Source organism: Acomys minous (genome assembly GCF_964271855.1).
Source record: "Acomys minous genome assembly, chromosome: 3".
NCBI lineage: Eukaryota > Metazoa > Chordata > Mammalia > Rodentia > Muridae > Acomys > Acomys minous.
The window spans coordinates 57,531,967-57,552,808 of record NC_140485.1 but is presented as its reverse complement, the minus strand read 5'-3'; the positions used below and the strand labels follow the sequence as shown (position 1 = coordinate 57,552,808).

The window sequence follows — 20,842 nt, the reverse complement described above, 5'->3', positions numbered from 1 at the left end:
TCAAACAGGTCAACTGTTACTCACTGCAACTACTCTAAGGACTGGCATGTTCCTCTAGCCCCGATAGGAATAGCAGTGATGTTGATTTAGGGTACCAGTTGCTGCAATAGAAGCAACAGGGATTCACTTTCATTTTTGAATAGAGCAATAAATGAATTTGTAAATCCTAATTCCACTCTCTACTCCAATATTGGGTTTCAAAGCCAGTGCCTTATATATACTGGACTAATGTTCTATCATTGAGCCTATTCTTCATCTGCAGAATTTACTTTTAACTGTATATTGCATAAAAATCAAGTAGCGGTAGCCAACCAGAGACCCATATTATAAATAGCACCATACACTGTGTTGCTTTCTCTGCTGACAAGCACAGCGCCATACCTGGCATCACTGGGCAATGCTCCCCCCCACCCCCACCCCATCCGTCCACCCTGCTGGCTGAGCTACTCTAGTAGCCTTCTCTGCCCTCTTGTGGGGCTAAGGAGGTATTGACCAACATTAAGGAGGAGGAGGAAGGGATCTCCAGTGGTATCGACCACTACCCAAGGCGAGTTACTGCCAAGACCAGTTCTTTGTAATAGAAATGTTTCAAGTCAGGTGGAAGTAGAGAAGTAGACAGCTGCATGGGAGCACTATACCCTATGAACACCATGGGTTCATTAGTGAGGCTGCTATGCTATTTCAGGCCATTGGGTGGCAGTAATGGTCCAATGGGAAGGAGAAAGGCCTTGGGGGACAAACTCTGTCCATGTGCTCCCAAGGTAGAGCTCTGTAACTGTATGAAGTTGAAACCTAATGGGGAATAGGTTCCTGATGCAGGCAGGTCCATACTGGATATGCTCCCTGGTGACTGCCCCCACAGAGGGCTACCACAGGGGGCTGTTCTCGTGCAGTACACCTCTAGCACTTGGAAACCAGGCCCGGAGTTGAATTCAGCTTCTCAGCTGTGGGATTTCCCCATTGCTTCACGGTACCTCTTCCCAGTGAGGTGGCAGTACCAAGTTGAAATGTTCTTGCTGCTGCTTCCTGAACATGCTTACGTTATCTTCATATAAACATCCCTACATCCATACCTCATGCATATGTCTGTTATCTTGGAATTCAGGAGGCAGAACTACAAGGGAGAGGTGGCCAGGGCTATCATATTGAAACCATCTAAAAAAAACAAGCTATCTTTTAAAAAGCCGTTACTGATTTACTTTTATATAAGAAAAAGGAGACCTGGACAAAAGCAACATAGGTTAGAGATGCTCCTCACATGCCCACTGTGACTACAATGACCTGTAGAGATCCACATCCAACTGCTACGCTCTGGGGGATGAAAACCACATCTTTTATTTCTTACTGGTATCCAGTATTTGACTTCCATCTTAATGCAGAGACGAACTTGTAAATCCTCTTAGCCACTTTACACAGTATCTGAAAGTCAAGTCACGTTGGACTGGCAGTGTTAACGATCCCTTATATTATTAGTCACTGGAATGCAGTTGGTTGGGGCCACATGGGTGTGTTCAGTCTGTCCAGCTGTGTGGAAGCTGAGCTGCCGTTTCTCAGATTTCCCCAAACACACCCAGGCACAGGTGACTTCAGTACAGCTCATTTTTATCATTACTTCTTTGTACCTAACTTGTTTACTGAAACATGACCGGAGCATGTTAAAGCAATCCATGTGCCTTCCCTAGACTCTCCAGAGCAGAAGAGTCCAAAGCCAGGGGCACAGTGGGATAACCAGGTGAAGAGAACACAACTAGTTACCTTCAATTCTTGCAGAGCTCTTCCAGGTTTGTGGCAAATCAATGTTGCCCAAACTGTCATTAAAGCAGCAAAGAATCTGATCTAAGTGTGCTCTAACATCTGGATGCCTAAGCATGTTACCATGTGCAGGTCAGTGTGTATGTAGCAAAAGTATTGCACCAGGCATTTTTGGAGGTGACTTTTGCACTCTTGACACCAGCAATGCCAGTAAAGCATTTTCTTGGAGTGTTAATGTTAACCCTTCCATTCACAGTTCCTTATGTTTACAGGAAGGTCATTCAGAGGTGAAGGATACACAGACAGCTGTAGGACAGACTGGAGTGCTCTTAGGGGGCTCTCACTTGGCAAGCTCAAATTAGTGTTATGGTCCATTTTCAACAGTGAACTTTAGATTTAAGAATGTTAACTGACAACCTCATAAATTTCAGCTCTTTGTATATTATTAGACAGCTGCCAAGTTAACCCCTTAAGCCCCAATTTTGTTTTCCAACCTCTAATTGGGAGGGGCTCGGTTTACATGTGCAAAGATGTTTCCCATTTTATTGCCACTAACTATTCTGGGGAGACCAATAAACGGCTCATGCAGTTGATAAAACACCAGCCCACCCCTGGCTTTAGGTTTCTAGTAACCTCCATAGGGTTCCTTCATGATCCCATGAAATGTACTTCTGGAGCCTCTACCTTGAGATACCCTGGCTTAAAAAACAAAACAAAACAAAAACTCTATGTTCTCCCTCCCTACCTGGTCACCTGTGCAGGATGCACCAACTAGGAAAATGTTTCCCCCTGGGTAGGATGCAGTCAATCCCCAGGCTTTGGTTTTGTAGGTGGTTGGGGTTTTCCATTAAATCTCCATAGCCAAATGAAATGTCATGTCAAGATCTTTCAAACACCTAGTGTTTTAAGTCACTTAATGAGCCATTTAGTGAGTCCAAAATACTAAATATTGTGCATACAAGTTTAAGTACCAAATTGTTTCAAAACTTAACCAGGAATATTTTAGGCAAGTGTTCAACCCACTCCCCTACCCTGATAATGGGAGATGTCAATGGAAATAAACACAAAAAACTGTAACAGCAGTATCAGAATCTTTGAGAATTTTAAAAAATGACAATTGTTTCTATAAATTAAGGAAATTGTACAGATAGTCTAGAAAGAAAATAAAAAATCAGAGGAACAATTGTGTGTGAAATTAGGTCACCTGCATGTGGAGTGGATTCCTGTGCAGGGCAGCATGCTGCCTGCCTGCATCCACCAGAGTGCAGCAGTTCAGCTCAGCTCAGCCATGCAGTCTTCTCACAGCACACATGGTGAGCATCCACTTAGGAGACTGTAGAGTGTTCACGGCACTGGCTTCACTTTGAGCCTTCCTCCCTCCCACCCCCAGCCCCCCATGTGTGTTCTGCACACAGGCAGTGGGGAAACAGAACCAGAGTCCTGGGACAATTGCACAGGCTGTGTGGTGCCCTCCAATTGTGCAGAATGATGATAAAGGGGACAGGCCCTGTATGGACAGCAAGAGGCAGAGAGTGGATACTGTTCCTCACTGGTGACACCATTCAGTGTTTGGAAGATATCATTTATGAGATGAAGGGAAAAAAATCAAAACTGGTTTAGATATGTCCCAATGCATATTATATTTTGAATGTTGGTCAATTCTGAGATGCTGGTATGTTGGAAAAATTAATCAGTTGTTAACTTGTCCCACTCTCCTGCCCCTGGAGCCCATCAGCTCCGCTAAAGAGCAAGTTGGTGTGTAAGACACAGAAGAGGTCCTAGGAGAACCCTTGAGCATAGCCAACTGGTCATCTTGTTGACCCCTGGGAAACTTCCCATCTCCCCCGACCTTGTGGAAAGACAAAAGACAGAACTCCCATCTTCCTCACTCTTCAATTTCCTCTCTGCACAGGGCCTTCAGTGATGCCACACAGGCAATATACTTACCAGGGTCTGAAACTCAAACTATCTGAAACTGAAACTAGAGATTTAACTGCTCCTAAAGTGAGACCCTGAGTCAGAACTGGGTACAGATTTTACAGATGAGCTGAGTTGTAACCACTGTGAAGACTCCAGGACTATGGCTACACTCCCAGGTCTCTGTTGGGGCTACAGTCAAAGCATTTAAACCCTGTACTTGGCAGACCTTTTCCTGTTTTGAGGTGATACTTCATTAGCTCACAATGCTGTTGCTGTAGAGTTGCTGTAATTGAAGGAACACCTGAAACCTGTCATCTGCAAACATAAAACCCATCACACCTGCTTGAGGCACACTAGGCTTATCATAATGCAGCAGGGTAAGCTAATTTACTCCGTTTTTTTGGGTCTTTTACAACCCTTTTCTTCCTGCTTGCCTTGGAGAAAGAATCTCACTCTGCAACCCCAACTGGCCTAGAACTCACAACTGCCTTGTCTCAATTTCTCTGTTAGGGCTCTAGGCCTATAACACCATCAACAGCTGCAATGTTACTTTGTAAACTTAGTCCTGCAAAGGTCCCTCCCTTAGCTAACTTGCTAAAAGGCTAATAAGAAATGTAGCATGTTCCTATTTGTGGAATTCAGGGCTCTTTAACCCTGTGATGCTTTTTTTTTTTTAAAGATACAAATGCACTAATGGGGGTTGGGTAGAGACCAGTCAGCAGTGCTTCCCTAGTTGAAGGCATGACGGTCTGGGTTTGATCCCCAGCACCACATGCCTGCAATCTCACCACTGAGGAAGTGAAGACACAAGTTCAAGGTCATGGGCCAGGAGTGCAGTCTAGCTGCCTAGAACATCCTGATCTCACACTCTAGAACACAATCAGTGTGTGCTATAAATTCCAGCACTCTTTGCAGGTGGAGACAGGAGGACCCCGGTCATGCTCAGCCTCACAGCAAACTTAAGGCCAGCCTAGGCTCTTAAAACCCCTGCCTGGGGCTGAGGGTGGGCAGAGATGGGGCAAAACACTACCCAGCGAACACAATTGAAAGCTCACTTGTGTAGAGCAGAGGGCTATCAAACAATGGCTTGAGATTTTGTGATCTTATCCGGGGTTTCAAAAATTTACTCAAACTCTCGCCATTTCAATTATTTGAAATCTGGGGCAGACTAACTTTCTAAACATCTAAGAGGAATCTGGAAGCCACTACCCACAATTCTCCCTTTGAGGACACTGCCCTAAGTGTAAGGTCAACATTACTCACCGTGGTGTCTAGGCAGTAACAAACGACCTTCAAAACGTAAGCTTTTTATGTAGGTGTGTAGTAGTCAAAGACGAAAAGTGTCTATCCTTTCAAAAAGGTCCTAACTCATGAAAAATACTTTTTGCTATAGAAGAGGAGTGATGACTTCATGTGAGGCAAAAAGTGATGTAGAAAAACTTCTCATGGTTTATGTAGGGCTGTCCTGTGAAAAATGGATGTCTGCATAGAACTGAGCCTCGACTGACAATGCACTGATGTATTCCCACCGTGTTGAGAGCAGTGCAAATACTTACCAAAACCTGAAGCTGAAATAAGAAATTGCCTCCAACGAGAGACAGTAAGTAGTGAGGCCTACACAACTCTTTAGGAAACACCCAGAGAAGCTCCATAGGTTAGGCAGGATGGCCTGGGCTCCAGAGGCATCTTGATACTTGTTTCTGGCTGGCAGTGAGCTGCTGCAGTAGCCAGCAGCAGCACAAGAACACCCAGGCCTCCAGTCCTAGACAGCCCCAGGCAGCCATCCAGACGGTGGAAGGGGCCTGGGAAGCCAGCCTTTGGGTGATACGTACATTTACTCAATAGGGTGGGTGAGAGTGCAGTGGGCTTCTCAGACTTCTCAGGCTTCTCAGGCTTCACAGCGTTGTAGTTGTGGTCACTTGCCCAGGATGGTGTGGTGCTCTCACAGGTCATCTCCTTCCCTGAAGCGTCACTCCTGGGAGCCACCACCACTTTCTTCACTGGGTTTTCTTTCTTCTCTGAAGCTAGTCTCTTGTGCACAGAGGAGACTCTAATCCCTGCCTGGACAATCAGTGAAATCCCAATTATTAAGGTCTGAAGTGTTATCTTTGCTTCAGCAAGCAATTAAAGACATGTTAGGCCTTTTATTTTGGAACCTGAAGACCCAAACTAGGCAGAAGCCTGTAATCTTTCTAGCACTGTATCTACACGTAAAATACTCCTTAGCATTCCTTTGTAACATCTGGGTAATGTGAAGGTTCCTGGCCCAGATCTGTAAGGGGCAGCTGAGGCATGAAACCCCTCTCGGCGAGGTGCTGAAACAAACTAAAACCCAAGTAGGGCGGCCTGCACATGGGTAAGAGCACCTGTAGAGAACAAACAGTATCTGCGTTCCTAGTGGGAAATCTGCCCACTGAGAAACTGTGGCTGCATCCCAAATGCTAACCGAACACTGCAGAGAGCAACCACTTGTATGGGAGTTTGATATGTCATCTAGTCAGACTTGGTGATCAGGACTGTAATGCCAGCTGAGGGGGAAGCTAAGGGAAGAAAATTCCAAGTTTAAAGCCCACCTGCACTACAGAATTGCCTTTAAAACCTAAAAAACACTCCTCCCAAAGGATATGTAGAAATCATACGACCTTTTGCATGCTGGGCACTCTACCACTGAGCTATCCTACACAAGACACAGAGCCTTGTCCCAGTACCTATGTACTTATTTAAATGCCAAGTGGACTTGGCACAAGGCTCTGTGTGGTATACATTCTGAGATCTTGGTTCTTCAAAAAAGCCATGTGCTTGCTTGTTTTATTATATTCATGTTAACTAATCCCTCAGTGGATGGGGAAGAGGTAAGGAAAATAAGATCTAGATTTTGTTGACAACTGGTGTTCCCAGCACTCCTTAAGCAAACAGAAACAAGTCTATGAAGAGTACTTTCAAACACTTCTTGTTTCAATTATCCTGAAGTTGACTCTGGTCAGCTTACCTGAACAGTGCATTTTGGAAGATTGAACTTTTCTGGCTTCATCTTGACCTTTTCCTTGGGTTTTGGTTTTTGTTCTTTACCTGAACTTAGAAATCTCATGGTAGCTGCAGCATGTTTGAGAATGCAGTCATTACTGCAGTACACTGAATCGGGCTGTGCTACATTGGAACACCCAGGACCAATGCATTTAGCAGCACCAGAAGCCTCTACAACCTGCAGAATGAAACAGGTGACTTCAGATCATGTATGTGTTGACAACAGCAGGAAGAGCTCAGTGACAGCACTATTGATGGTCACTATAATTGAGACACCAGCAGTACTTTGGCTGGCCTTGAACTCATGACATTTGCCTGTTTCTGCCTCCCCAGTGCTAGGACTAAAGGAGTAACGTGCACTCCACTATGTCTCTAACAGTAATTTTTATATGAATAAAAATGTATTTTTTTTATTGATTACCTATGCATGATGGCATAATCTTTAATATAATTCTAGTCCTTGGGAAGGGAAGGCAGGAAATTCCCAAGTTCTAGGCCAGCCTAAGCTACATCGTAAGACTCTGTCTTTATGAACTGTACAAACCTTTCCCCCTTTGACACCCTGGCACACAAGCTCTGTACACATGGAGCTTCAGAGTTACATGCCCTCATAGAAAACATGTCAAGCTCCCCTATGTGATCAAGAATCAGAGGGGGGCTGGAAATGTGGCTCAGAAAATGGCTTTTACAGAAGACAAGTTTGAGTGTTAGAACTCATGTCAGGCAGTTCATGTCCACCTATAACTTTAGGCTTCTGGCCTCTGAGGGCACCTATACTGTGTACATCGCCCCCCGCCCAATACACAAACACACATTAAAAATAAACTATTATAAAAAAAAGTCAAAATGTAGATTTAATGAGGCACAAATTGTTTTCTTAAAAATTTTAGTTACTGTGTGTGTGTGTGTGTGTGTGTGTGTGTGTGTGTGTTAGAAGCACACATGTTCAGCTGGAACCGGATAACTTTCAGGAGTTGGGATTCACCTTTTACCATGTGGGATCTGAAGATTAAGCTTGGATAATCAGGTTTGATGGCAGGTACTTTTGCTCAATGTGGTATCTTGGAGGTCCAGGTAAAAGTACCCCCCCCCTTTTTAACTGTTAAGGAACTGAAAATTCCTTTATATGTATGTATGGGTGCTTTGTCCATATATGCATGTCTGTCTACACATAGTGTCATAGAAGTCAGAAGAGGGCATTGCATTCCCTGACACTTCAGTTACAGATGGTTGTGAGCTACCACGTGGCGCTATGAACTGAAACTAGTGCCTCAGGATCACCAACTAGTGTTCTTAACACTGAGCCACCTCTCCAGGACCCCAAGAGGAAAAAATAGTTTTGTTTTTTAAAGACAAAATCTCATAATGTATCCTTGGCTGGCCTGGACCTCAGGCAAAACCACACAGACACACCTCAGGCAAACACACACATAAAATCAGGCAAGCCTTGTACTCATACTGCCTCCAAACTGTGGACTCTGCCACACCCAGTCTTCAGGCGAAAACTTAAAGAGAGAAAATGTACCATTCCCTAAAAGAAAAGAGATCCACTGTTGGTTTCAAAGGCAGCCTTTTTGTTTTTGTTGGGGGTGGGGTGGGGTGTGTAGGTTGCCAAAAGACATAGGAAACCTAATTAAACATACTTCAGGTAACTAGTAACCATTTAGACAATATAGTTTTAAGTGTGTCAGAAAGACGACATTAAACATACACCTGACAGTTCTCAGGGAGTCATCTCTACCTGCCTTCTAATGAGACCAGATCCCCAGCCAGGCTGAAGCCTCAGAAAATCCTTTGCCCCTTGGGACCAGGCTCTAGACTCTGATCCTGAGACTGGAAGTGAGAGCTTGTCCTGGCCTCGAACTCACAACAATCTGCCTGTCTCTGCTAGCATTAAATTGGGCTAGGATCTGCCCAAATGCTAGGATTAAAGGCGTGTGCTACCACACCCAGGTGGGAGTGGGAATTTTAAGCTAAGTCTGTAACACAGAGGCAAAAACCAGACATTGGCAATAGCACATAGATGTCTCTGCTTACACCTGTTATATTGATGGAAAGGAAAAGAGCACATTAGCACGCCCCTTACACTGACTCAAGCAAAATGTCCATCATCAGGTTAAATATTTGTATAGTTGCCTTTCTTCTACCAAATCTAAGTTTACACAATAAAATTCAGGCCACCTCTAACATGCTGGCAATAATAAAAACATAAAATTGACAACCTGTTTGAATAAATGGGCTCACAGCGCCACCTTTCACCTTGCAGCACACAATAAGCACCAAGGCAGACCCACTCTACACATGCTGGAGGGCAGGCTATAGAGGCTTGAGATCCAAAGTCCAAGTCCACTTCCTGGTGGCACCTCATGAGCCACACTGCAGAAGGTGAGCTCAAGAGACAGCTCTCCTGAGCAGTAAGGATCCCTCATCTTAACGCATGGAAACGTGACAGTCATGGCCCAATGAGATAACATCAATCAAGTAGGAAGAATGAAGAAAACATCAGGCCGCAGAGAAATAACACAACTGAGTACCTGGCATGTAAAACCACAGCCAAGACGCTAAGAGGAGAAGAGAGTGTACCTCCTCGGTAGTTTTGCCAGCACTCAAAATGTTTAACACTAACAACATGTGAAAAGGCTAATTTACTGTGGAGAAATGGTTTTTCTTCTATTCCCTTTAGGGTTTTTTTCCCCTTTAAGGGACCACTAGAGTAACGTGTTGGTGGTACATACCTGTACTCCTTAGTACTTAGGAAACTAAGGCAAAAGGGCCACAAACTGAGGCCAACCTGAGTGACGTAGACACATCTGTGCAAAAGTGCCATTAAAATGACACAAGATGGGAATAGTAGTAGGATGCTCCCTTGCAGGGCTCACCCTCACCAGATGCAGAACCTGCCCCACGAAAGCCCAACTATCCCGAAGAGAAGGCCCCTTCTTGTCTGGTCTTGTGCTCACCAGCAGTAAAATGACATTTGGGCTCGCCAGGGCAGACAAATACTTACAGGTTGGAATATCTTGAGCTTTTTCTTGCCGCTGGGGTTTGCCGCCTTTTCAATTCTACCCTTTATCCCCTGGTCTTCACCAGACTTCTGTTCTACTACCCCTATACTTGTACAGTCTGTGCCATCAGCACCTACAGATCTGCACCCAGCATCCAGCTCGTCAGTGGTGCTGGCACTTGTCTCATCCTGCACTTGCAAAATGGTGCAATTTGGGCAGATGTAGTCTTCACCATTCCTTTCCAGAAGCCTCCCTCGGGCCTCAGAAATACCCACACAGTCACCATGGAACCACTCCTCACATCGGTCACAGCAGATCATAAACCTGCAATGGTGAGAATATATGGTCACTGTCCAACATATTACCAAGTGAAACCTGTAGCATTCTATCATGAAAAAAGCAAATACTGTAAAAATGAGATCAGAACTAACACTGCCCTTCCTTTTGTTAGCAGGACTCCAAATCTGCTTCGTCTTTTTTTTTCCCCCTTCTATTTATTGACTTTTATAAACAGGGTTTCTCAGGGCTCAAACTTCCTATGAAGCTGAAGATGATCTTGAATTTCTGATCCTCCTGCCTCTACTGAAAACTGAGGTTACAGGCATATGCCACCACACCATTTTATGAGGTACTGGGGATCAGACCCAGGGCTTCATGCACTCCAAGCACTCTACCCATTGAGCTACAGCCTCAGTCCATTCTGGCTGGACCACTCTAAGACTGAACTAGAGGCTTCAGAGTATTTCCATGCTGCTGCATGCAGCTTTACCCCTAACAAACCCACAGGGAGGAATCACCATCACCTGGCAGCCAACTCAAGCAAAGGACCACACTGAATGATGTCACGTCCTTCGTAATACTCCCATAGGATCTTTGGGACAATAGATGGCTCTCACCTATCTACAGTGTCCACTGGCTGCACATGGCTTGAGAGACTGAGGCAGTGAGCTTTTCATCTCATGCTGGGCACACTGACTGTACACTAGTGACTACATATAGGTGCCACAGTGGAGAGGATGGCTGTAGACAGTCCATGTGTATGCACTCCTTTTGTTTCCTTTTTCACACTTATTCATCTTTTTTGAATAAACCAAGCACTCGGCAAGCCCAGCTTAAAGCTCTTTGGCATCAAAGCAAATGGGAATCCTCTCGCTGTCTCCATCCCTTGGTTCTCTGAAAATGGCCACAAGTTCCCTCCCTCCACCTACCTGTTGTTGTGAGGCTGGCGGCAGATGCAGTACAGGGCATTGGGGTCGTAAACCTCACACTCAGGCTTTGGTTTGCCCGCTTCCCTGGGGCCTTCCTCTTTACTTCCCTGAGTTGCTTTCCCCTCCGACTGACTTTCTCTGTCATCTTTCTCGGATTGGGACACTGGCCCCTGACTAGCCTCAGGCTCCTGCTGACAGAGAGGCGTGTCCTCATCGGCACTGCCTGTGTGGACGCTGCCACTGTCAGCAGGGCCTTCCTCTCGGCGCTGCTTCTTCCGCAGGCGATTCTGAATGCCTCTCAGGGGCCTCGCCACAGGTTCTTGTTCTCGCTTTCTTCGAAGGCGGTTCTGAAGTTCCTTCAAAGTAAGGCCATCACTGTCACTGTCAGAAGTGTCTTCTTCCTCATCACCTCCTTTCACCTTTTCAGAAGATGCAGGATGTTCTTTCCCTGAGGATCCAGGTGCAGGGCCACTTCTGATCTCAGAACTGCTCTCAACGCTCCCCTCTGAGGCTGTTTCCACATCAGTGACTGTGGAGGATGTGGGCTCACTGGAATCCTCCAGGGAGACTGGCACACTCTTTCTCCCTCGGCGCCGAACTGTGGTAAGGAACTCTTCTACCCTCTCAGTGCGCTTAGGCTGCCGTCCACTTCGGCGCAGGGAGAGGCTATGCTGTTGTGGTGGCTGCTCACCAGGGTCCACCTCAATGTCTCCTGCACCCTCACGTTTGGCAATTGTGGTTCTTCGAAAACCCCAGGTTTTCCTGAACTCTTTACTGGTGGGTTTGATAGCCTTGGGTGCTTCCTCATTGCTCAGGTGCCCTTTATCATCCATACCTAATGATAAAAGGTAATCACACCGTGACCAACAAAGCACCAAGGCCCACACCATGTAGTGCTGGGTGGCATAGCAGGGTGCCTAGTGAGTACCCTTTACCAGCAGTGGGAAGATAGGGCATCTCCTTACAGGAGCAGGGCTGCACACAAACTAAATGCTTCTGATCATTGTTTTCTAACATGTACATATATATGAGATGATGTGAGCTAACTTATCAAGAGATTCTAAGTTTTGCAGCAAATGTTCTGCAGAAAACAATCCAGCCAAGAGAAAGGCAAAATGGGTAGAACACTACGAAGTGAGGGCAGTCTGTTTGGGGGCTTTGGCCCTGGCTTTTTTATTCTCATCCAAGGCCTAGACTAAGAGAGACAGTGTCCTGTTTTGTTTTGGAAGACAGGGTTTCTCTGTCTAGCCTTGGCTGTCCTGAACTAGCTCTGTAGACCAGGCTGGCCTCGAACCCACAGAGAGCCGCCTGCCTCTGCCTCCCTAGTGCTGGAATTAAAGGCGTGCACCACCACACCAGGCTTAAACAGTGTCTTGAATACACTGGAAACAGCTGAGCGTGGATAACTCTTTGTGGTTGCTCCAAGTAGGAAGAGTCGCCCAGATTCCTGACCACAGCCTGGCTCACTGTAGGTGCCAATCTAAGCAACAGTTCAGGGTGTATTACTGCCCAAGTACTTCGTGCCCCAGGGTCTTGTTACTACGGTGTGGCAAAGGTCAGCTATGGCATTGTGGTGACCCTTATACCTCAGCACTAAGATTTTAAAGCATGCGCCACACATCCAAGTCTTTCACTTCTAAAGTTCTAAAAGATGAAGTCTTTGTTCTTGTTTAAAATGACAAAGTTGGGGGGGGGGATCATACCTTGAGAATTCTTTCCCCAGCTGTTCAAGCTTTAATCACATTTAAATGCTGGTGATGAATGATTTTACTGCATGTTCCATCTTAGGGAAAGGACAGTCATTAAAACAAAAACCCTAAAATTGTAAAACAAAAATTTTAAATTAGTACCCTAAATATTGTTTTCCTTACTAGTAATTTAGTAAATAATTGTCACTCAGCTAAAGAGGCTGCCTAGCACTGATCTCTATCTCCCTATAACCTTGGCCTTCAGGTCACTCAAAGCTGCTAAGTGAAGAATCACTTCTGTAGTTACCGCCCCTAAAATGTAAAGGCTAGAACTCAACCCAGGCACGTACCAACAGTAGTTCTTGAATCTCTACTCAGAGATTCAGGGCCCAGCCACCCTGTCCAGCTTTCCTAAGAACTATCACCCCAGAACCCAAGAGGCAACTCCATTTTTCCTCTACAGAATTGTTTTCTCATTAGACAGAAACTACAAAATTAAAGGTTTATACACTGATAAAATAGCCAAGGTGAAAACAAAGAAATAACGAGTCAAATTTGTAAAAGTAACCTTTATTCTCCTGGCTCAGTTGTTGTCGGGAGGCTTACGGTCTCCTTCTGCTAACCTAGGCCTAGCCCTAGAAGCTCTATCCTCTGCACAATCTAACCTAGGCCTGGAATGTTTTCAGCCTCTGAGACTTACTGCTGGATAAGCTGACCCTTACTCGTTCTTTCTGAGCTCTGGGCTGGCTGGTTCAACTCAGCTGTTCTGGCTCAAACTCTTCTCCCAGATGACTTATGTAATCTGGCTTCTCTCCTGGCCCAGAATTGCTCTGCTTGGCCTCAAACTAACTCAGCAATCTGCTCTAATCTTCTGGCCTGCTCTGTCTTCACCTGAGCTCTCTCTCTGCAATCCATCTCTCATTACTCCTCTGGTAAAACTGCCTCTTAAGTATCTTCACTTTTCTCTTTCTTCTCATGAGAGTTGGGTGTATCCTAATGTGTCGTATTTTCTTCTGATTCATCACCTTAGACATCACTTTTAAACATTGGAGCTTCCTTCTACAAACTAACTTTACCTTTGTTTGGGATTAGAGGCATGTACCACCACGCCTGGACCTAATCTTTTTTTTACTGGATACTTGCGCTATACCAGGCTGCCCTTAAACTCAGATCTGTTTGCCTCTGTCTTCTGGATTAAAGGTGTGTTTGTGTTCCAGCTGATCACACAGACCTAGGTCTTTGGATGTGATCTCTTGACAGAACAGCTGGGTTCTGAATTAACATTCTTCTACACAAATTCTTTTTGGGGGGGGGTGGGGGTGGGATTCCAAGACAGAGTTTCTTTCTGTGTCACCCTGGCTGTCCTGGACTGTGTAGCCCAGGCTGGCCTTGAACTCACATCGATCTGCTTTTCTCTGCCTCCCAGGTGCTGGGATTAAAGGTGTGCACCACCACGCCCAGCTGAGTCAAATTCTTATCAATAGCCATTCATTTAAAATAAATAAATCTGGCTAAAGTTAAGCGTACAAAATTTGATTCTTTAGAGTATTAAAAATAAATATAAATGCTACATTATACTCATTTCTTTATACAAATAATGTCACTTACCTGACCCAAAACGGATGGCTTAGAAGCCTTTGGCTGAAAATCCTACATATAATAATAAACCTGGGGCCAAGTCCAGGAGATGGCCAGGCCTCACCACACCGCTGTCAGTCAGTTCATCAACGAGAAAATTCTGGAGCTTCCAATAACCAAAGGTATAGTATGGACTGCTTCTTGAGCAAGCTCCTACAGGAAAGGGGAAACACATCACAGATCTTAAGCAACTGTGCTCAAACCACACTCCAACAAGAAAAAGCAAATTTTACTTAAATCTATCCTGAGTGACCTACAAAGATACCGAAGAGCAGGGAAGTAGTGACACTGGTACTCTCTCAAATAAGGGCACCCAGGCAAGAGTCAAAGGCCAGATGAGAAGAGGGCTCAGGGCATTAGTTGCTTCTGAATTCAATTAAGAGCCCATCGGTAAGCCGACCCAGCATAGAAACCCAACATTTGGCAGAGAAACACAAAATGTGGAAAGGCTGAATAACAAAATTATGTAATTTTTAAAAATCTTAGTATTGTAAAACTATCTCATGCTAATTTAAAATATAAGAAAGTTAGAGAACTAAATGTATATTTACTAAACATCCATGTGATGTGATGTGGCTATCTGGTGTACCTGAGAGCCAGGCAGGGTGGCATATACCTGTAATCCCAGTACTCAGAGGTTGAAGCAGACAAAAGGTGAGTTTGAGGCCAGTCTGAGCTATACAAGGAGACCCTGTCTCAATCTAAAACAAATATACATATGTAAATTTCACCCACCTTCCTGGTAAGGTCCCAACTAATCACACTGTTCTCAGGCTCCATTTCAAAAAGACAACACACCCCCACACCCCACAAAAACCAACCAACCAACTAAACAGATCCAACAAGCCTTTCCTTGCCTCTTCCGTATAATCACAACCTAACTCTCTCCAGGTGCCTTTGTTTTTAGCCAGGTCTTTTAAAACCCAAGGGCCAGAGCCAGCAATTCAGAGCAGAACCCACCTCTTACTTCCTTTCTCTGCTTGGCTTCAACTGCCTTCTAGCTAACTGTGGTTTCCCTAGTAACCAAGACAAAGGGCAAACATTCCATAGATCCTTAAAGCGACACAGACCTTTTTAAATCTCATGTCCACTCCATGTAGCTACAGGAAGCCATTACCGCTTCCATCACGAGGAAAGCTCACCACGAAAAGCCAACCTCCAAGAGGTTAGAAACTACTGAGTGGGCCTGGCCAGTAAACTAAATAGACAACACACCAAGAAACTACTTCTCAGAGTAAAGTGGAAGTGGAAACACACACTGAAGTACAAGGAAAGGAAAAATAACAAAACTAACCCAATAATCTCAGGAATGAAAATCATTTAAAACGATTCAATTTATAGGGACTGGAGAGATGGTTCAGCAATTAAGAGGACTTGTTACTTTTGCAGAGGACCTGGGTTTGGTCTCGAGCACCCACGTACCGTCCACAATTCCAGTTCCAGTGTATCCTTGAGAAATCCAACACCCTCATCCGACCTCCACAGGCCACATATCCCCAGGCAAACACTCATACACACAAAAATTTAAAAATCTTTAGGAAGAATTATTTTAAAGATTCAATTTATAGATGGTAGTGTAGCTCACCGGTAGTGTCTACCTAGCATGGATTGATTGAGTCCCCAACAATGAGGTGAAAAGTACATGTTAACCCAAAAACCGAACATGTTTCTAAGGACTTGGAATAGTCCTGAATATTAAGAAATAAAAATGCAGTTATTTCTGCTATGTAGAATAAAAAGACATTTGTAACATATTATTCTGTATTTGAAATTTTTTCATAATTCTGCCAATGCAAAAACTAATAAAATTCAGTGTGTGAAATAAAAGTACATACGTCAGGCATGGTGGCACACGCCTTTAATCCCAGCACTCGGGAGGCAGAGGCAGGAGGATCCCTGTGAGTTCGAGGCCAACCTGGTCTACAAAGTGAGTCTAGGACAGCCAAGGCTACACAGAGAAACCCTGCCTTGAAAAGCCACCAAAAAACAAAACAAAACAAACAAACAAACAAAAAACCCCACACATAATGTATCGAGACAAAAGTACAAACAAAATTACATCTATTCATAAGGTACAAGTAAAAGGTAATGTATGGCTTGGCACTATGGCAACAGGCATGTGAGGAAGCAGGAAGATGAAAGAAAGGCCATTTAACCAAGCGAGGGCTGGGCTGTTGCACAGCAGGGAACACACAAAACTTGCCTTGCACGCACAAGGCCCTGGTACCACTAAAGATTAAATTAAAAAATGGTGTTACGGGGCTGGAGAGATGGCTCAGGGGTTAAGAGCACTGCCTGCTTTTCCAAAGGTCCTGAGTTCAATTCCCAGCAACCATTTATAATGAGGTCTGGTGCCCTCTTCTGGCATGCAGACATACATGTAAACAGAACACTGTACACACAATAAATAAATAAATATATATTTTTAAATTGGTGTTACACTTCTAACCCAAATTAGTATGTAAATCTACACATTATATAGCACAGTTCATACAAAGTGATCATGAAGGGCTGGGAGATGGCTCAGAGGTTAAGAGCATTGTCTACTCTTCTAGAGGTCCTGAGTTCAATTTCCAGCAACCACATGGTGGCTCACAACCAACTATAACATGGTCTGGTGTCCTCTTCTGCCATGCAGGTGTACATGCAGATAGAGTACTCACATACATAAAATAAATACATAAATCTTTAAAAAGTGATCATAAAATTATAATTATGTCATATTAATAATTTTTCCCCAAAGAAGAAAATGGTGGCCATTTCTGAGTATACTGAAAGCACAATGAACTTTCTACATTCCAAAGTATATCTTTCTACAAGATCTCGGTCAGTCTCTGGACAGGGTCTGATTCTAGTCCAAAGTGCCCTGGAGCTTCTGGCAATATTATTGCCTTAAGTCTCTCCTGATTATTAGGATTAAAGGTGTGAACCACTACATTAAACACTACAAAGGGCATTTTCTCCCTCCTCTCAATTAAAATTCACTGTTTCCTATTAACCAGAAGTACAGAATATACGATGAAATCTCAGCATTAAAGTTTTATATAGGAGCATGAGGGATGGATGGCTCAGTGGGTAGGGATACTTGCTCTGTAAGCATGAGGACCCAAGTTAAAATCCCCAGCACTCACATATAGAGCTTGGTATGGCTGCATGCACTGTACTGGCAACCCCAACACTGGCAAGTTCACAGACAGATCCTGAGTGCTTGATGCTCAGTTCAGTTTACCTAACAGCAAGCTCAGTCTGGGGAGAGCCTGTCTCAAGGAAGTAGTGTAAAGAGGAGACACGTCAGACCCATAGACACACTCACATGCACACACCATCTGCATGCAACACACACAGCTTAAAGCCAGATGTGATGGCACACACATACTAGTGAGGGTCTAGTTTCCAAAAGGAGACCTACCACTTCTCAATAGTGCTGCTAAGGACAAAGCCTCCGAAGATTCGATGCCAGTGCACACTTAAAGAGTGACACCAGAAACAGTGGTGTCTTGGGTGGTAGGTTTCAAAGGTTTTGGTCCAGGCAAAATACACTCTGAAGATTCCAAAGATCTTCTGTTTATGTGGAATATATTTATTGTTTCTGAAAAACCATTACTAGAAGTCCACTACACTTAATATTAGTTTTTGTTATTCAAAAAAGAAAATCACACAAGTATTAAGAATGGTATAGTATTTTTTCTTTTTGGAGGTCTCTAGCTTAACAACAGAAGACAGCAGGATTTCCAAACATGCCTCCGTCTTGTATGGTTTTTAGTGAGCTGTTTGAAGAAAGTCCTTTTTACATAAATGTCGAGCAGCAGTCTCAGAAGTCAGCAGCACTGTAGACTGTAATGTGCTACTGAGGTCTCTTACACCCTTTGTACTAACCCCCTGGGCTGTCTGGTCCTGTTTGGTCCTCTTGGCTCATGAGTCACTTGGAAAGCACTAAGCTCACAGGATTCAGGCAAAGTTAGACAAGAAAGACTTAACTGCCTCACTGATATGTGATTACTGGAAAGCTATTGGGCTCACAGTAGATACAAGTATCCAATGTTCTAATTTTCTCTTGCAAGTGCCAATTTTATGTTTACCAAGAAATCCTCAGTTGCTTTTCTTGAGACTCCCATCATTTGCAATGGAGAGCATGGCTGCAACACTAAGCCTGACAGGTGAAGTGCCTGCTCATCCAAGAAGCCATTCCACAAGATGCACAAAACCAGCTCTTACAGCAAAGTGGCATGGGTGTGTACCTGAGGGCTAACCCTAATAAGCAGCAGGTACATCTTGTTCAAGGATATTAAATTTTTTCTTTATATGTATGTGCACACACGTCTGCTATGACATGGATGTGTAAAGATCAGAGAACAACTGACAGTAGTCACCATATAGGTTTGAGGGACCAAACTCACGACTATTAGGCTTGGTAGTAACACCCTTACCCACTGAGACATCTTCCCTGGCTCCAAGACATTCTAAAGGGAAATGTGTATTTTAAAAACCCAACCCACAGTAGGAACACAGGATCCTCTATATATGGATGCAAAAACCAGCTGTTAGCCCCACAAGGAGACCATCAAGGCCTAAGGATCTGTTCCTGGGGGCCTGCACAACTTATTACACCAACCAAGGACAATGCATGAAGTAAACCTTAGATCCCCTGTTCAGATCTACCCAGTGGGCAGCTCACTCTCAACGGTTGTGGGGACAGGGGAGGGGGTGAGAGAGAGGAGAGACTGCCTGACATGAACTCTGGTGCCCCTGATTTGATCACTTCCCCTTGGTAGGGAGGCCTGGCGGGCACACAGAGGAAGGGGAAGCTAATAGCTTTGGTCATATGGTAGGGGAGGAAGTCCCCTTTTGTCAGAGGTCTAGGAAAGGGAAATAGGGTGGAAGAGGGAGGGAGGCTGAGAGCTGGGAATTGGAAGAGAAGAGCAAGGAGAGACATAATGTGAATTAAATTATAATAAAAAATTAAAACCAGGTGTCAGGAAAACTCATCACGTTGGTCTACTATTTCAGAAAGTTTTGATTGACCTCCTAGCTCCAAGGCAAGTTTTTCAGGGACCCCCACAGAAGTCCATGGAATATACTTGAAGAACTTTAGCTCCCTGGCATTTCTACTAATTAAGACAACACTGGGTAGTGAGTGCATGCAGGGCAGGCAGCAGCATCTATGGTGCACCATCTTTCATCCTAGGCAGTCCATAATAATCTCCAAATTCCTTCCTATTTCCTGACTCAGCAAAAACATTACTAGCAAAGCAAAGGAGAAATTAAATAAAACTTAACTCTCCCCAAATGTTAAATATCACCTTTTAAGAAACAGTAGTAGTGCCAGATGGTGGTGGCCCACACCTTCAATCCCAGCACAACAGAGAGAGGCAGAGGCAGAGGCAGAGGCAGAGGCAGGTGGATCTCTGTGAGTTCAAGGCCAGCCTGGAGTATAAAGCAAGTTCCAGAGCAACCCTATTTGTCTCGAAGATCAATCATCACCATTCTAACTGCTGTCCACTTAAAGATGTTCTCAGCCACAAACATGAAACTTGTTAGCTCTCAGTATGCGCTACTTTGCAATGGGACAGATGGCCACGATGAAGCTCCAACACTTGTGTCACAGTGATTCCAGAAACCAACTCTGACTTAACAGCCAAGAGCACATGCACATTCTGCCTACTGGGTCACAAATATGTTTGTAAACTTCAGTTTTCCCTGAAATGATAGTCAAACCTTTCTATTTTAGACAGATTCTCATGTAGCCCAGACTGACCTTCCACTCTCCATGTGGCTAAGGGTGACCTTGACTTCACCACCTGAGTGCTAGGATGTTGGGATGCTGAGCGACAAGTGTGCTTTGTCTGACTTAGGCAATGCTGAGGGGTGAGCCCAGGACCTGAGAATTCTAACTACCAGCGAGAATGCATCTTCCAATGCCCCCACATTTCATTCTGAAGCAATTCTAACTTGTTAGAAATTATGTCCAGTATTATAATAAAGACTATGTGACTCTAACTCAGAATTTTTGCCCTCAGTGGGAGCAGTTTGCTGTCTATATGATATTTACTCAGCAGGGTGCATTGAGCTCCAAGGTCTGCAGCCGCAAAAACTGTCTATCACACACGCTGTTTGGGACCATGAAGGAAATTAAGAAACCCAGTTTTCGTTTCTCAGTGTCTAATACAAATGCTATTAACCAAATTACAATGTTATTAAATTATTCTGGTTAGGTGAAATGAAAATTATGAGGAACTCATTATAAAAATCTTGTTGAGCTGGGTGTGGTGGCACACATCTTTAATCTCAGCACTTGGGAGGAAGAGGCAGGTGGATGGAGGCCAGCTTCACAGAGAAACTCTGTCTTGAAAAAGCAAAAACCACCAAAAAAAACTTGATTTAAAATTCACTTGTTACTTTATAAACACACGGAGACAAACAGAAACACTTGCCAACAAAAAAAATCTTTTGAGGACTGATGCCTCATCAGGCCTGCAAGGCTCTCAGTATCCCTTCCAGTTTCTAGTTAAGATGCATAGGCTTTTAAGTTTGGTGGCAATTCAGGGAGGAAATTTCAACTCTTCTAGCGATGGCCAGGAACTTGAAACTGTGAGGCTAACACTGCCTT

The 20,842-nt window shown here is 44.3% G+C and overlaps 1 protein-coding gene across 8 annotated transcripts in view; it reads right to left on the bottom strand.

Moving 5' to 3' along the window:
- The window catches only part of DIDO1 (death inducer-obliterator 1), a 54,538-nt gene that overhangs the window by 20,131 nt on the left and 13,565 nt on the right, over positions 1-20,842 (bottom strand). For 6 of the 8 annotated variants that reach the window (XM_084774366.1, XM_084774370.1, XM_084774365.1 and 3 more), the window contains exons 2-7: positions 14,206-14,388; positions 12,613-12,725; positions 10,910-11,744; positions 9,704-10,025; positions 6,662-6,874; positions 5,505-5,733 (exon numbers count right to left, since the gene is read on the bottom strand). In XM_084774366.1, coding sequence (XP_084630492.1) covers positions 5,505-5,733; positions 6,662-6,874; positions 9,704-10,025; positions 10,910-11,742 — 1,597 coding nt within the window. In that variant the 5' untranslated portion in view covers positions 11,743-11,744; positions 12,613-12,725; positions 14,206-14,388. Of the gene's footprint in view, positions 1-5,504; positions 5,734-6,661; positions 6,875-9,703; positions 10,026-10,909; positions 11,745-12,612; positions 12,726-14,205; positions 14,389-14,970; positions 15,159-15,195; positions 15,264-20,842 lie in introns of those variants that run through there. The other 2 variants (XM_084774367.1, XM_084774369.1) reach the window with 2 other exon arrangements.